We start from the raw sequence: 15,657 nt of genomic DNA, 5'->3' as shown, positions 1-15,657 counted from the left end.
TTGTACCCTATGAAGGGATTCTAAAGACGTGTACCCTATGAAGAGATTATAAAGACTTGTTCCCTATGAAGGGATTATAAAGATTTGTACACTATGAAGGAGTGGGATTATATTACATTTTATTGGTCATAATAATTAAAACATTGATCAGTTATTGGTTATAATAATGAATACATTGATCAGTTATTGGTTATAATAATTAAAACATTGATCAGTTATTGATTATAATAATTAATACATTGATCAGTTATTGTTATAATAATTAAAACATTGATCAGTTATTGATTATAATAATTAACACATTGATCAGTTAATGGTTTCCTCTACATGACAGACATATTAGAGTTCATCACCAGATGTTTGAATTCTTTCTGTAACGAGATCTTAAACTGATTAATTTAAATCATTTGTGAATTAGATAAAAACATCGTCAGAGTTCATGATTCATCTCAGGATCGATCTCTGCAGCGGATGATCTCCATCTTTTTGATGTGATCATTCTTAAGACATGGTGCTTTTTCTTCGCTGTAAAGAAAAACAAAAGAACAGTTAACGTTTGACCTGCTCACCTGAACACAAAGAACACTGTGTACAGGAGGTCTGTGTCATGGTTTACTGTTGTTTCCTTGATTTATTCCTTTTCTGATCTATTTGGTCATTTTCTCATCTAGTGTTGCTTGTTTCCCCAGTGGGTATTTTTATTGTGTCATTTCCTAGTTTAGTTCTTTATGTTTTATGTTGAAGGTCTTGCCTCTATGAATCATTTCTATAGTGCTGCCTCTGTGTGATTGCCTCCAGTTCTGATTGCCCTCATTGTCCTCACCTGTGTCTTGTTGGTCTCACCTGTATCTGATTAACCTGTTTATTTAGTCTTTATGTTTCTTCCCTTTTGTGTCATTTCATTGTCAGATTTTACATGTGGTTATATGTCGACTTAGGCCCGTGCGATGTGATATGTCATATCATCCATATTGATAAATGTCAAATCATAATTTCTTTTAAATTTACAGGCTGATTTTGCTCCTGAGTGAAAGTTGAAGAAACCAGATTATTAATTGTGGTTTAATTATTCTTTATTGTAGTTTGCTGCTGGGGAGTAACACTTACTGGACCGGTGTTTGCAGAGGGTCCATACTATAGACTGTATATTTTATTTACAAATCCTAAGGTGACGTTTGGTCATTTATTTTCTTCGTTGTGTTCCAACACGTGACATCGTTTCAAACGGTAGAAAAGGTTTGTGGTGTTGCCTGTTCAATTGGCACTTTTCTTCGGCACAGTTAACAGAGCACGTTACTAATTTTAGTTTAGTTTTGTATATCTCCCAGGTCTACGTCTCATTACCAGTGCTTCCATGTGACTCCCAGTTTTCTCTTGATTAATTTTTGTTGGACTTTTTGGACATTTAATGAAGTACGTTTCTGTTTGCCTTTTTTTTTTAATTAAATATTTTTGTTAGACTGCAGTTGGGTCTTCTACCTTTTGTTTTGTAAGAATTCAAAACTTGACAGTCTCTCTATATCAATCTTTAAGTGGAGTTAATAGTAAATACTTCCCTCCCTGAGAATCAGCAGGCAGTAGCTGCACATGTTGTATCTGTAGGATTAGGAAAGTGCAGTTATTCTTGCTGTCTTTAATTTCAGAGCTTAACGTTTATTCTCTCACTATAAACAGTTATTCAGGTACTTTGAGCTAAACAACAGGTACAAAACAACAAGTATATTTTACTAATACTCATGAATGAATGCTGTGTATGTGCTTTACTGTAGAACCACATCAGGTGTAATGTTACCTTTCTATTATTTAAGAGGCTGGAGACCAGATTCCTGTGGTGGTCGTTTTGATCATTGTAGCCCTCATTATCGATCCATTCATTGATGGTGTTGAGGTGGTCGTTTGTCATGATCCCCTTGTCTTTCATGAGGTTGAACCAGTTCTCCACCATCTTTTTACTGTGATGTGGAAAACCTTCCTCATAAATGGAAAGCCTGGTTTTACTCGGCTTGGTGTTAAAGGAGTTAAAGCCCTCGTTGCTTTTCAGTCTGAATCTCACCATTGAACCAAGAATCACCAGTTTGAAGGTGCCAACAACGTCATCATCTTTTATGGTGTTGGTTAAGAGATGTCTGAAGTCTGTTGATCTTGAACTGGGTACATCCATATGTACATCCTTTGGTACATAAACAGCTGGAAGGTTAGGGCCATGTTGATCTTTCACTTTCTGAACCAGGTCTGTATTCAGAGGAGATGAGTTTGTTGCCACCTCAAGCATGCCTTTGGCTAATTTGCTATTTTGGTTCAACTTTCCTGCATCCACGATACAGCTCACTGGTGGCTGGTGGTCAGCATGAATGATCTGTCCAAGTCCTGGATTTTCCTTTGCAAATGTTTTCCAGTTTTTGAAGATTACGATTCTTCCAACAGTGTCCTTAAGTAGTTTTTTGGTTTCTTTAGTTTTGTTTTTTTCCGGTGCAGCTCCCTCTGCCATGTACCAGTCCCCTCCTCTGATGGCTTCAGTCCACTCCTTCCTCTTGACAAAGGGCTCCCATTGGCCCGGGTTTCTGAGGAGAGCTTCAGCCTCTTCAATTCGCAGGCTGTCTGCTTTCTTTGAGATCTCTGATTCGCTGGCACCTGGATTCATGCCTCGTGCCAGAGCATGAAAGAGGCAGCCTTTTCCCTTACTCTCTATGCTAACTGTCTGGTTATTAATGAGAACATCATAATGGCCGTCTGGGTGCTGGTCGTTCTTTGGTGTGTAGATCAGGGTCACTTTTTGACTGGCAGGGTTTGTGTTTGGGCTCAGCTCCTGCATTTTGGTCAGTTTGCCCCTGCTGTTCTCTGTCAGGATGACAACCTCAGTGGTGGTGGTTTCTGAAAGGACCCTGATGTCCAGAATGGTGCCTGAAGTCATGGGGTCCTTGATCTTCTCAGCATGTGATTTTGACAGTTCACCTGCTTCACTGTGATGTTTAGAACCTGGGTCTCCTGGCATGTGTCTGATGTAGCTGTTATTCTGTCCAGCTCTGAGTAATTCCTCTATTCTGTCACTTTTTAGGCCTGATCTTACATGTGTGGAAATGATGCCATGTGCTTTGCTTTGAACCAAAGAAACCAAGTGACTAGAGAACTTCTGGTGGAAAACTTCTACCAAAGCATCAGCCATTAAACTGCTGATGACATCAGCTAACTGCTGCTTGAATTCTTTCAGCATCTCAGCATCAGAAGGAGATGGATGCTTTACCTTCTCCTCCTTGGGGATATCATTTTCTTTGTTGAATATTCTCAGCTGTTCCTGAAGGTTTACGAAAAACTTGCTGGAGAGGCTGAGCACTGCAGTGGTGGCATCCACTGCCAGTGACACCATGTAAACAGATTTGATGGCTGTCAGAATCCCCCGTGCTATACCTTTGACTTCTGCATTAGCTTTGTCAATCACTCTGGAGATGGATGAGTTAAGCTTGTTCTGCATGCTGAGGTCTGCAACAAACGGCTGTACTGCAGTCTTACTCAGCTCTGTGAATATGTTCAGGAGTTTGGTCTTTCTTTCCTCGTCCTTCAGGAGATCCTGAAGTTGCTCTTCATTTTCAACATGTGAGAGGATGATGATGTCTACTAATGAACCCAGCTCTTCTTTTTCTAGGTGTGATTTCACATCACCAACAATTCCCTTTTGGATTTCCTTTTCAATGCAGTCTAATATTTCTTTTAGTATTTCCCCTTCTGCCTTCCCTAACCCATAAGTTATCAGTTCCTCTGCCGTTTGTTGAACAGTGTATATTACTGCATTCTTCATATTTGTTCTTGAAACCAAACTCAAGCCATCTTTAGCCTGTTTGGAGAGAAACTTTGGCATGGATTTAAGCTCTTTGCCGAATCCCTTCACCAACGATTTACAAGCTTTGAAGCCCTTTGAAATGAGCTTTCCGATTCCAAACCCAATGAGAGAAACAACAATAGAAACAGCTTTTTCTATTGCCCACGATGTCCAGCTGAAGACTCCTGTCACCATGGACTCAATGGCAGAGATGCAGTCTGATATTCCCTCAGTGATGAGTCCCATGCCGACTTGAGCCAATGAACCAAATGTAAATGCAGTCAGCAAAGCACCTGCAATGATCTGAACAGCTCCAAGGATGAACACCAGAAGAGCTTCCCATGGGAAGCGAGGTTCCTTCTCAACGCAAAATACATATTGCAGACCTTGTCTGAAGAGGTTTTTAGCCTCCACTTCTAATTCTTCACCAGCACTCGACACCAGGGACTGAATTGGGGATTTTTTGGCGATTGCATCTTGCCCGTTTGCTTTTAGGTCTTCCAGCATTTTAATGGCCTCTTCAATGTTTTTTTTAAAGTAATCATACATCTTTAGCTTCGTAAATAGTGGCTTTTCAAGGCTGGTTTGGTCACTGTTGTCTGGAGATGACATCGTCACCATCTTCAGACAGACTAGGCATTCTTCAGTGAGATACGTTAGAGACTCCAGTGCCTTCACTAGGTCATCTTTGGCCTTAGTGAGGTAATCTTCTTTCTGCTGCATTATGGTGCAGTATGCATGACTGTAAAAAGCTATGGCTGCCCAGCTTTTATCTTGTTCCATGGCTTTTTCAAAAAGCCTGCTGCTTTCTGTCCATTTTTTTTCACTCAGGGCGACATTTCCAAACTTGATGTAGTGATATATGCTTGAGCATGGTGAAGTTTGATTTCGACACTGACTTTTTGCCTGCGACAGATCAGATTTCAAACTCTCTTTCAACGTGTTTGTTTTTAACTGGTCAATTTCTTCAGATTTCATTTGCAGCCATAACCCCCAGAACTCATTCATGATGGCAACAACCGCCCTTTTCTCATCGCCATCTGTGTTCACATGAATTTCTTGAAGAGTTCCACAGTAGTCTGAAAACAGCTCCTCCCGCAGTCTCAACTCCTCAATATCTTTCATCAAGTGATTTGTCTTTTCTTCTGCAAGTCTGTCCCTCGTGTCTTTAGCTTCCTCCAGAGTGGATGCCTTCCTGAAAGACTGCTGCAGGTGTTCAGTGGACATGATTATCTGAGCAGATCCAGGTTTACCTTTGCGTGCGGTTCGACCAAAAGCCTGGAGTTCCACTCTTGTGTTCTCAGAGAGGAAGGAGAGCACCACAAACAATCCCCCATTGTTGTTTACTGTTTTGGACACTTTTATGTCTGTGCCACGCCCGGCGAGGTTTGTGGCAACAATGACATGACCGGGGAGCAGCTCGGTACCTATACGGCTCAAACTGTCTCCATCACTACGGCAGTAGAGGATGGTTTTATCTGGAATGCTGCTTTGAAACAGTTCATGGATTTCATTGGCTTTCTTGATAGTTTCACATATCACAAGGGCGGCTCTTCCTTCTCTGTATGAGTTTGGGGAAATCTGATCCATTACGACACGTTTTATTTCAGATTTCCATTCTTCAGCTGAGGTAGTCAGTGTTCCTCTGAGCTCAAATAACTTCTTTCTGTTGAATGTTGGCATTTTGCAGGCTGACAGGTTTGGGTAAAGTTCCTGCAAAAACAGGATGTCTTCTGTGCTCCCAAGTGTCCCAGTTGTTCCATATATTTTCCCATCATACATTTCAAGGAAGTAGATGTTTGAAACATAATTTGTCACAATAGACATTGTGCTCAGTTTGATTTTGTGTTTTATCTCTACAAACTGCTGCAGACCATCTCCCCATTTCTTGTTCAGTTCTACAATACCAGTGGATCTGAAATCCACAGGGCAAACGTTGTCCTTCTGAATAACGTATTCCCGTCCTTCTCTTAGTTGCATTGCCAAAAAGGCATTCTGGACCCACACACACACTTTCTTCTCAATCAGATTCTTCAAAAATCCAGGAATGTTGACCTTTTCCTTTGTACAAGGTGTGTACTGCACCTTCTGTAAGATGATCTCTGTAATGGGCTTGATGAGGTCTTCTTCTGAATCATAGAGAGTACAACACAAGCCTTCGTCCAATACAAGAAATGACAGCTCTGGAATGTCCTGGTTGTTGTATGGACTACGCTTTCTTAGACAGAGTGATCCCTGGTTGTCTAAAGTGTAAACAGTGAAACCAAAGGGGACATAGTTCTCAATTTTTTGGAAAAAATCAACCATGGCATCCTGACTCACAGTCTTCAGTTCCTTCTTATTTTTATAGATAGCCTCTGTAAATCCTTTCTCCACAGTGTGTGCTTCTTCAGCAATCTGTAAAATGTCCATTGGATCTTTTATCTCTGTTCCTTCCGTGTCTATTGAGTCAAAGATGGCTTTAAAGAATGAAGCAGGAGGACTTCGTACAAATGTTTGGTGCCCTGCAGACAGTAAGCCATACTGTCTGACGTGGACCCAGATCATGGCCAGGATAGTGTTGAGGTGCTGCATGGAGGCCATGGGGCTGGACAGGTATGTCAGCTGCACTCCTTGATCCAGGAGCAGCGAGTCTACTTCATCGATTATGATGCACTCATACTTTCGCTCAGGCCTCACTTCCTTCATCTCAAATATCTGGCGAAGGTGATCTGCAGCAAAGGCTTCGATGGTTCCGTACACCACGTCTTTCTGGTAGCATTCTTTTCGATCTGCATCTTCAGTTTTGTTTGTGTTTGTGTCAGCTGTCATGCCAAAGTACTTGTAGAAGTTGTCCCATTCTTTTGCATCTCTTTGACATAACACAGAAGAGCTGGACACTACATCTACTTTTTCACCCTGCAGCACACGCAGCGCTGCAAACATCGCTATCACACAAGACTTCCCTTCTCCAGTGCCCATCTCTAGCAGCCTCCCAGTATCTGACAGGGCGAGGAGGCACCAGCTGATTATTTGAGTGTCTCTTGGCCACCATCCTTCTCCTTCCTTGTATGGGGGACCAGTTGTTTGGTGTACAGCATTACACAAAACTGCTAGGATCTCCTGAAGGTCTTCTGTTTCTCTGCTGTGACTCAGAGTCCTGGCTCTCTGGACATCTGTGTGGTTTTTAATCTCACCAGTGTTGATCAGGTTTCTGACATGAGTGACTACTTTGTAGGATTTGCTCAGTGTTGGTTCATCAATGTCTTTCATCTGTCGTAATTCACCAAAGAGAGTGTCGATGCTTTTTACTTCCTCATCTCTGAGGCTCTTCTCTAAACATTTGATCAGATCCTCAGTCCTGTATGTGCCTACGAGCTTAAGGAGACATTGGTCCTTCTCATTGGTCCACTCTGACGATACCTGATATGTGGAAATTAGATGCAGAATCTTCATGATGTTATTACAGTTGTCATCATGATGGTGGTCAGTTAAGGCTGCAAGTAGGTTTAGAGACTCTGCTGCTGACCACAGTCTTTGTGCATGAAGATGTGAAACCATCTGGATGAGTTCTTTCAATGTTGTTGACGAATTGCATTGCAACACACAGGTAAATAAAATCTCCAAACACCATTTTCCTGCAGGAGAGTCTCTGTTTTTCTCACTATCTGTTTGTTTAGTAACCTCCTTGATGAGGTTCTCAAGAAAGGTCAGAATGAAGACCTCAGTGAGAGACACTTCTTCTCCAGTGATCTTCTGTGAGACAGAGATGATTTTACTGTCGGAGCTGGTATCTTTGATGAGGTTGGATTGGAGCACCTGAAAAATAGTCTTAATAAATCTCAGTCTCAGTTCCTTATCTTCACTGATGAATTTTCCTATGAGGCTTTGCAGGATCTTTGAAGCAAATACCCCAGAATCATTGTCCTTAAGCCTTGAAAGTTCCAGATTTGTTGACAATCTGATACTCTGTCCTTCAAAGATGAATTTACGGCTCTGCTGAGGGTTCCCTTTTTCCATCAGCTCCATGCCCTGCTGAAAATAATCTGAGATGAAGTCATCGATCGTTCCATATACAATGTCTGCTTCATAGACGTTCCTGCATGAGGCTTTAGATTCCTTCGTGTTTGTGTCAACAGACATTCCCATGTACTTGTAGAAGTTAGACCACTCCTCAGCTATGTCCTCTGGGTGACCGTCAGAGCTCAGTACAATGTCCACTTTGTTTCCCATGAGCACTTGTGTGGCTGCAAACATGGCGGTGACACATGTATCTGATTCCATACCAAACGGGTCTAACGCTGCACTCTTCTCAGTCAGCACCAATGCGCACCAGTGCAGCATCATCCTGACTGTGGGCCACCAGCCTTTGGTGTCAAAAACGGCTTTGCAGAGCTGAGACAGAGAGTTCTGTACGTCATCTGCATCAAAGGTCACACCTTTAAAAGAATCTATTATGAATGGACCATCCTTAAGTACATTTTCTGAACAGTGCAGGACACCAGTGGTAATGTTTTTGATCATGTCGGTAACAGAATGATCCAAACTCCAAAACTTCTTTAATTCTGCTAAAGCTGCACTGATCTCATCTTTCCTTCTGAGGGTCTTCTGAAAGTCCTCTTCAAACCTGTCAGGGTCAGCAGAGTCCAAAGCGTTGAGGATGGATTGTCCAGACTCATCCGTCCAATCTGGAGATAGCTCATATACCTGGATCAACATAAGGACTTTACTTATTGAACTATCCTCTGCATATTTCTGTGACAGCGCTGTGAGCAGAGTCATTGCCTCCATCGGGGTCCACTGGTTTGTTTGAACAAGTCTGAGGATGATCTCGGTGGGTTTTGAGTGGGTTTCTTTGACATTAATGTTTGTGAGTGTGGACAAGAGGTGCTTCAGGCTCTGGAGTTCCATCTTTAGAATGAACACAGAGGCTCTTCCCACTGTTTTCTGCAGTGATGATATGAGGGTGCTGAGGAATTCAATGATGACGACATTCTCAGATGTAAGCTCCTCTTCAGCCCATCGCTTGGCCATAAGCACTACATCACAATCACAGTACTCATTGAAAAAGTGCATCAGGGTCAGGTATAGGGCCTGGCTCAGCAGGAAACTCTCAAAGACGTTACATGCTGATTGGCTGATGGAGTCCAACAGGTACTGCACATGTTTGGAGATGCTCTGCAGAGAAACTCCCTCAGATGTCTTCAGAGACAGCACACACAGCTCTGTGATGAATACTTGAGTGTGCTGCAGAGTACTGAGGGAGGGGGGGGCACTGATCCATTCATCAAACAGGAGTGTGTCCAGGACTGACACAATCCTCCCCAGATCATCAGCTGTCAGCTGACTCAGACTCAGATTCTGAATTTTACATTTCACAGAAAGGATCTCCAGAAGCTCATCACCGTCACCGCCTGAATCATCATCCACCTCTAACTTATCCAGAGTACTTTTCAGAACGTCTCTCTTGGTCTCGAGTTCTTCTTTGATGATGATGCTCAGCTGCTCCTCCTGCTGCTCCTCTGCTCGTCTGAGTGACTTTTCTAGTCTTTGATTTAGTTCTTCTCTTCTCCTCTGTCGCTCCTCTTCATTTTTTCTCTCCTCTTCTCTCCTCCTCTCCTCCTCTTCTCTTCTCCTCTCCTCCTCTTCTCTTCTCCTCCTCTCCTCTCCTCTTCTCCTCTCCTCTTCTCTTCTCCTCCTCTCCTCTTCTCTTCTCCTCCTCTCCTCTTCTCTCATAATTTCTTGGTCTCTGATTGGCTTATTAAAACAATATGCACACTGGTACATGTTATCATAGCCAACTGGCCTGTAGTATTCACCTCCATTGAACACGTAAACGTCCTGTCCATGAATAGTACTTTTGTAACAATTGTCAAAGCTTCTGCACGGAGGCAGGACACAGGAACACTGGTAACATCTCAGGCTGTTGCCCATGTTACTTTCTGATGGTGTGTTCCCCATTTTTCAGATTAGTCAGCAGTTAAATACGTGGAACCTGAAAAATAAAAACAACTGATATATTTATAACATTTTTGATATAACAGTTCAGAAAAGTCATGCTGATTTAACACTTGGAGCCTCATTGTGTTCAGAGACAAACACAGATTGAACATATAATGTAATCGTTTACTGTAGCATTGAGGAATCAAAGGAGGTATGGGTAATTCTAAGAGACTGTACATTCACTATTTAATGTCAATGTTTTTCTCTGAAATAAAGGGGGGTGGACGTTTTTTTAGGGCCCGAGCACGAACCGTGCGAGGATCCTCTTGAAACCCTAGCGATTATTATTATTTTTGGATCACATAACCTTTTCTCCCCTTTTTTAAATAATATGTGTCAAAGAAGAACTTACTTTTACGTTTTTCTCTTTAACAGTCTGCACACAGCCTGACGTTGTAACATCTGGAATCTGTAAGATTGACAAGAGCAAAAACATTTTCAGTTTGTAAAGTAAAATGTTATCGTTATGATTCATATAGACTTGAGCTTGTAAAGATCTGACTACTCAAAGCCCTTTTACACAGATCACACCTACACATTCACACACTGATGGTAGAGGCTGCTGTGTAAAGAGTCCATCAGTATTAACTCGTCCATTCATACACATTCACACGCTGATGGTAGAGGCCGCTGAGTAAAGAGTCCATCAGTATTAACTCGTCCATTCATACACATTCACACGCTGATGGTAGAGGCTGCTGAGTAAAGAGTCCATCAGCATTAACTCGTCCATTCATGCACATTCACACGCTGATGGTAGAGGCTGCTGAGTAAAGAGTCCATCGGTGTTAACTCATCCATTCATACACATACATACACTGATGGTACACTGTAAAAAATAACGGAAAAAAGTGGCTGCTGTGGTTTCCAGAATAATTCTGTAAAAAATACAGTCAAAATGCAAATGATTTTACATAACACTGTAAAATATACAGTTTTAAATAGTTGTGATTTCCAAAAAAATACAATTTAAACTAGTAAATCCAACAGCCATTTTCTGCTGAATTAGCATGAATATGCAGCTATTAAACTTCTTATTTTAGTCAAATTTGCATTGAATTGACGTTAATTGTATATCAAATCTCATTCAACTTTAGTGAAAAATACTAAATAAACAACATTGTTTAGCTGTAAAAAACTCAGAATAGAAATGCCATTTAATTTATTTTTTCTGCATATTTAACTAAAATATTGATTGAAATATAGTGTATTTTGTACACTTTGGTCTGGGCAGAAATAGTTTCTGAAATAGTTATGTTTCTTTTATAACCACTGATAATTACGCATCATTGTTGATGAGACGTCACATTCTGTATATTATCTGTTGTAAGCTGCTGCATTTGTTTTATTGTGATGAACCACCGTGTTCGCCTCTGTGTGTAATGCTATGCTAGTTTACCTTCAGTCAACAGCTTTCACAATCAGCAAGACCAGTGTACCCGCCGTTGAATCAAAGTCCGGCCACTGGCTTTCTGGTGTTTAAGTAACAGTTACTGAACTCAGCTCAGAGAGCTCTACTATTTCAAAAGGCAGCCACACGGCTTACTTTGTTGTCCACCATTTTGTCCACATGTGACGAAGTCACATGGTGCATTGTCTCTCTCCACCATCTTTTTTTCTATCTCCCTCCTCTCTCTCTCTCTTAGCCACGCACACACACACACAAACAGGTACTCAGACACGCACACACATAACTACACCTTTACACCTCATTCACAAGTTTTGCTTGATAATGTTTGTTGCTTAGATTAGTTTGTAATAGTTATTTGTTTGATTAAGTTCATTGATTTTGGATTGATGTTGCTTTGTTTAAACAAATTCTGTTATAATTTAAGAGAGCAGTTGTTTGTGAATACTGGTGTATTAACATTGTGATATAAGCTGGGTGCGAGGGCTTTGTGTACGGATTTCACGCCTTCAATTTATGAAATACAGTTATTCATTATAAATAATATTGGTAATTAATTTACTAATTCAGACTGATTTTGGTGATATACAAATAAATTGAATTGAAATTGAATTGAATTGATGTTTGGTTATTTGTTGTCTGATCTCAGAGTGGTGGGCCGAATCAATTACACTTAGTTTAATAATATTGTTAAGTTATATTAACAATTCATTAATGATAATTGTTAATATTATAACCAAATTTGACTATATAAGATAAAAAATAAAAACAATGAAAAACGCAAGCGGTTATGAAGGGCCCTCGCACCCCTGTGCATGTCGGGGTGTGTCGCGACCGCAGGGAATGCATCAGCAGCGAGGTGGCGCCAAGGAGGAGGCCAGCGGATCAATTTGTTTAAAAGCCGTAGCAATGGCATGTTCAAATAGGCAACACAATTAAGATAAGATAATATTTTTATATAGAGCAGTTCTGACTGGCACTGTCATGATACCTGTGAAATTTGGAGCAAATTGAACATTGTTTATGGGAGGTATTACTTTTTCCTTGCAGTAGGGGTTACAAGGTTCTGTATAAGCACTGAGAAAACAATACAGCAATGCACTGATATTAGAAAATGTACTTTGTACTTTTGAATGCTCAAGTATTTTTAAAAGTAAGTACTTTAGTACTTTAACTTGACTAAAATCTTGACCGAGCCACTTTTACTTGTAGTTGAGTAAGATTTGACCACGAGTATCAATACTTTGACTCAAGTACTGGAGTTGAGTACTTTGTCCACCACTGTGTACTATGGTTACAATTTATTATTGTTGTGTGACTGTGTTCAGAGGCCAACCCTGATCATGCCTGATCAGACAAATTATCTGAGATGTAGAACCGGCTGTTTCCAGTAGGGGGCGCTATGTTAATGGCATAATTGGTAAATGGTAAATGGACTTTTACACTGTATGTCACACCCACCCATTCACACCCTTTCACACACTGATGGTAGTGATTGCTATGTAGTATCATCCATCAGAAGTAACTAATCCCATTCATACACCGCCACCGAAGAAGGGGGAGCAATTCAGGGTTAAGTGTCTTGCCCAAGGACACATCGGACATGTTGCCCAGCTGGGAATTGAACCCTTGAACTTCCCGTTGAGAGACAACGACTCTACTAACTGAGGCACAGCCGCCCCTTATTGTATTAGGTTAGATGTGATCAGGCCAGTACTGACATCGTTCATGTGAAATTTGAAGGTAATCTGACATTTTATATTGGAGGTAGTACTTAGTCCTTGCTGTAGGGGGCGCTTTGGTCACAGTTGAATATTGTGATGGTAATGTGTTTAGAGGCCAACCCTGATCATAGCTGTAAAATTTTGAGCAAATCTCAATTATATATTGTAGTACGAGCTTTCAAACTTTAATTTGTGGACTTCCTGTTGAGTTTTTTGAAACACTGCAAGAGGATTTGTCCGTCCTTACAAGCTTAATATGCATAGCAACTTTCATGAACGTACGTGAAAAAACCCTCTATGGGGAGGCCATTTTGAAAATTTGAAGGGGGTGCCACTGAGCCATTAAGCCACGCCCACTCACTTAAACAGTTTAAGATGTTTGACTTTAGTACCAGGATTATATGTATGAAGTTTCGGGTCTGTTCGACTATGTTAAGCCCGTGAAAAAATGACTTCCTGATTGCGAACGACACGTCCGTACGGCGAGAGCATTGGACGTAGGCATTTGAGCTTGAAAGTGTTGTATGGCCAAGGTGTTAGCATGGTCCACACCAATTTTGAGGGGGAATTGAGCTACTGTGTAGCAATGGCTAGTGCTAATTGAGAAACTGTATTTTCCTGTTGTCAACAGGTGGCGCTGTGACTTATCCAAAAATGTCAAACATGGATGTGTTCAGGGCGGGCCCCGTATCATGTATGACAAATTTGGATATGGTCCTCACTCTGTGAGTGCTCGGGCCCTAATTAAAACCGCAAGCGGTGATGAAGGGCCCTCGCACCCCGGTGCATGTCGGGGTGTGTTGCGACCGCGGGAGTGCAGCAGCAGCTTAACATGGCTAAGCAGCAGGCTGTGCAGTTCTATTTGTGTAAAAGTCGTAGTACTGGCAAGTTGAAATAGGCAACGTAATGAAGATCACATTAAATTTTGACTTAGAGCACTTCAGGGTGGCACTGTAATGATAGCTATGAAATCTGGAGGAAATTGAGCATTGTATATAGGATGTAGTACTTATTCCTTGCAGTAGGGGGCGCTAAGTTGACTATTGTTATGTCAATGTGTTCAGAGGCCAACCCTGATCATACATGTGAAATTTAAGGCAGATTAGACAAAGTGTATGAGAGTTACAGCCACTTCCTGTTTGATGGCGAATGATGCATCCATATGGCGAGAGCGTTAGATGTAGGCGTTTGAGCTTGAATGTGTTGTATGGTCAAGGTGTTAGCGTGGTCCACACCAATTCTTTTTTTTTTTTTTCCTACCCCTAACTCTAACCCTTTTTCTACCCTAACCCTATCCCTTTTTTAAGATTTATTTTTGGGCTTTTTATGCCTTTAATTGAGAGATAGGACAGTGGATAGAGTTGAAAATCAGGGAGAGAGAGTTGGGAATGACATGCTGGATTTGAACCTGGCCCGCTTGGAAGACTACAGCCTCCATACATGGGGCGCACACTAACCACTGCGCCACCAGCGCCCCGGCCCACAACAATTTTGACGGGGAAATGAGCTACTGTGTAGCAATGGCTAGTGCTTATTGAGAAATAGTAACTACTAGTTGTCATCAGGTGGCGCTGTGACTAATTAAAAAATTTAAAACATGGATGTGTTCAGGGCGGGCCCTGTATCATGTATAACAAATTTGGATATGATTGAACACTGCAAAGCAGAGATATAAGCACTTACTTTTTTGGCAAGTTGCCAAAACGCACTTGAAACTTTGAATGCACACCACGGCCACGCCCTTTGACGAAATAACATGCAGAGCAAAACGGGATATTTGGAACATGTCTAGAACACACTGACACTGAGTTTGCATCGAACAGATGAACGCTCTCGGGCAAGTTCGTTCAAAAAGGTAGCACAAAATCGTCGTATTTTGAAATTGAAGTGAAAATAGCGGACTTCCTGTACGTTTTATTCGTCTCACCAAGATACATATGCGTACCAATTTTTGTGACTGTAGGTTAATTTCTCGTGAAGCTGAATTTTGCTGGCCAAATGCTGTCTTGCGCTGGTCTACAGTCTCCAGTAACTGCACCTCTTGCCATGGCTCCTTTTCAGGGAGTATTTCTGAATCATTTGACTGATCAGTTCTGGGGCAATACCATTCACAAACTTAAACATTAGTTTAATAAACTAAACAATTACTAATTTGTCAAAGATTAAGAGGTAAAATTAAGAGTTAGTGGTTAAATGATGATTTTGTGAGCAAGAGGACAATCCTTCACAGTAACGCTTTATTATTTATTTCATAATTAGATATCCACAAATTAATAATGAGTTTAACTTTTTCTGGTTTCTCTTTGCCATTCCACTAGAAGTGAACAGAATTTGGTTGCATACAGGAAAATAATTATTTTGGGGGTACAAGAGGCATAATTCAAAGCACCAAATATAATCTTGGAACATTCCAGGTATCGTCTGACACCATTTAGCTCTGTAAAACAGACCTCTCCATATGGATAATTATCCTAAATGATTTTCAGACCCATGAGCTTGAAGATAGTGAATCTGATTCTCACATTATTACTTTCTGGCTCACTTAATAAGTATGAATACACAATTTAACTTTACTTTACATTGATGATACTCACATATATCTTCCTAAACTAAAGTGATTCTTGCAGGGCATTTTTGCTTTGATGAAAAAGTAGGAAATGTCTCATTCAATTCTGAAGTTTCATATTGACAGGAGTAAGATTTATTTACCACACACAATCTGACATTGT

At 41.0% G+C, this 15,657-nt stretch overlaps 2 protein-coding genes across 10 annotated transcripts in view; one reads left to right on the top strand and one right to left on the bottom strand.

Annotated features, from left to right (window-relative positions):
• Positions 1–15,657, top strand: part of LOC136179750 (NLR family CARD domain-containing protein 3-like) — a 497,803-nt gene that overhangs the window by 150,596 nt on the left and 331,550 nt on the right. The gene's annotated exons all lie outside the window — the stretch shown is intronic.
• Positions 113–4,966, bottom strand: LOC136179687 (uncharacterized). The gene is made up of 2 exons (XM_065956742.1): positions 1,793–4,966; positions 113–525 (listed from the first exon to the last, which is right to left on the bottom strand). Exons 1-2 carry the CDS (start codon positions 4,937–4,939, stop codon positions 502–504), a joined length of 3,171 nt encoding a protein of 1,056 aa, XP_065812814.1. The 5' UTR covers positions 4,940–4,966; the 3' UTR covers positions 113–501.

The sequence above is a fragment of the Labrus bergylta genome, chromosome 7, assembly GCF_963930695.1.
Source record: "Labrus bergylta chromosome 7, fLabBer1.1, whole genome shotgun sequence".
NCBI lineage: Eukaryota > Metazoa > Chordata > Actinopteri > Labriformes > Labridae > Labrus > Labrus bergylta.
This window is presented reverse-complemented; position numbering and strand designations above follow the sequence as displayed.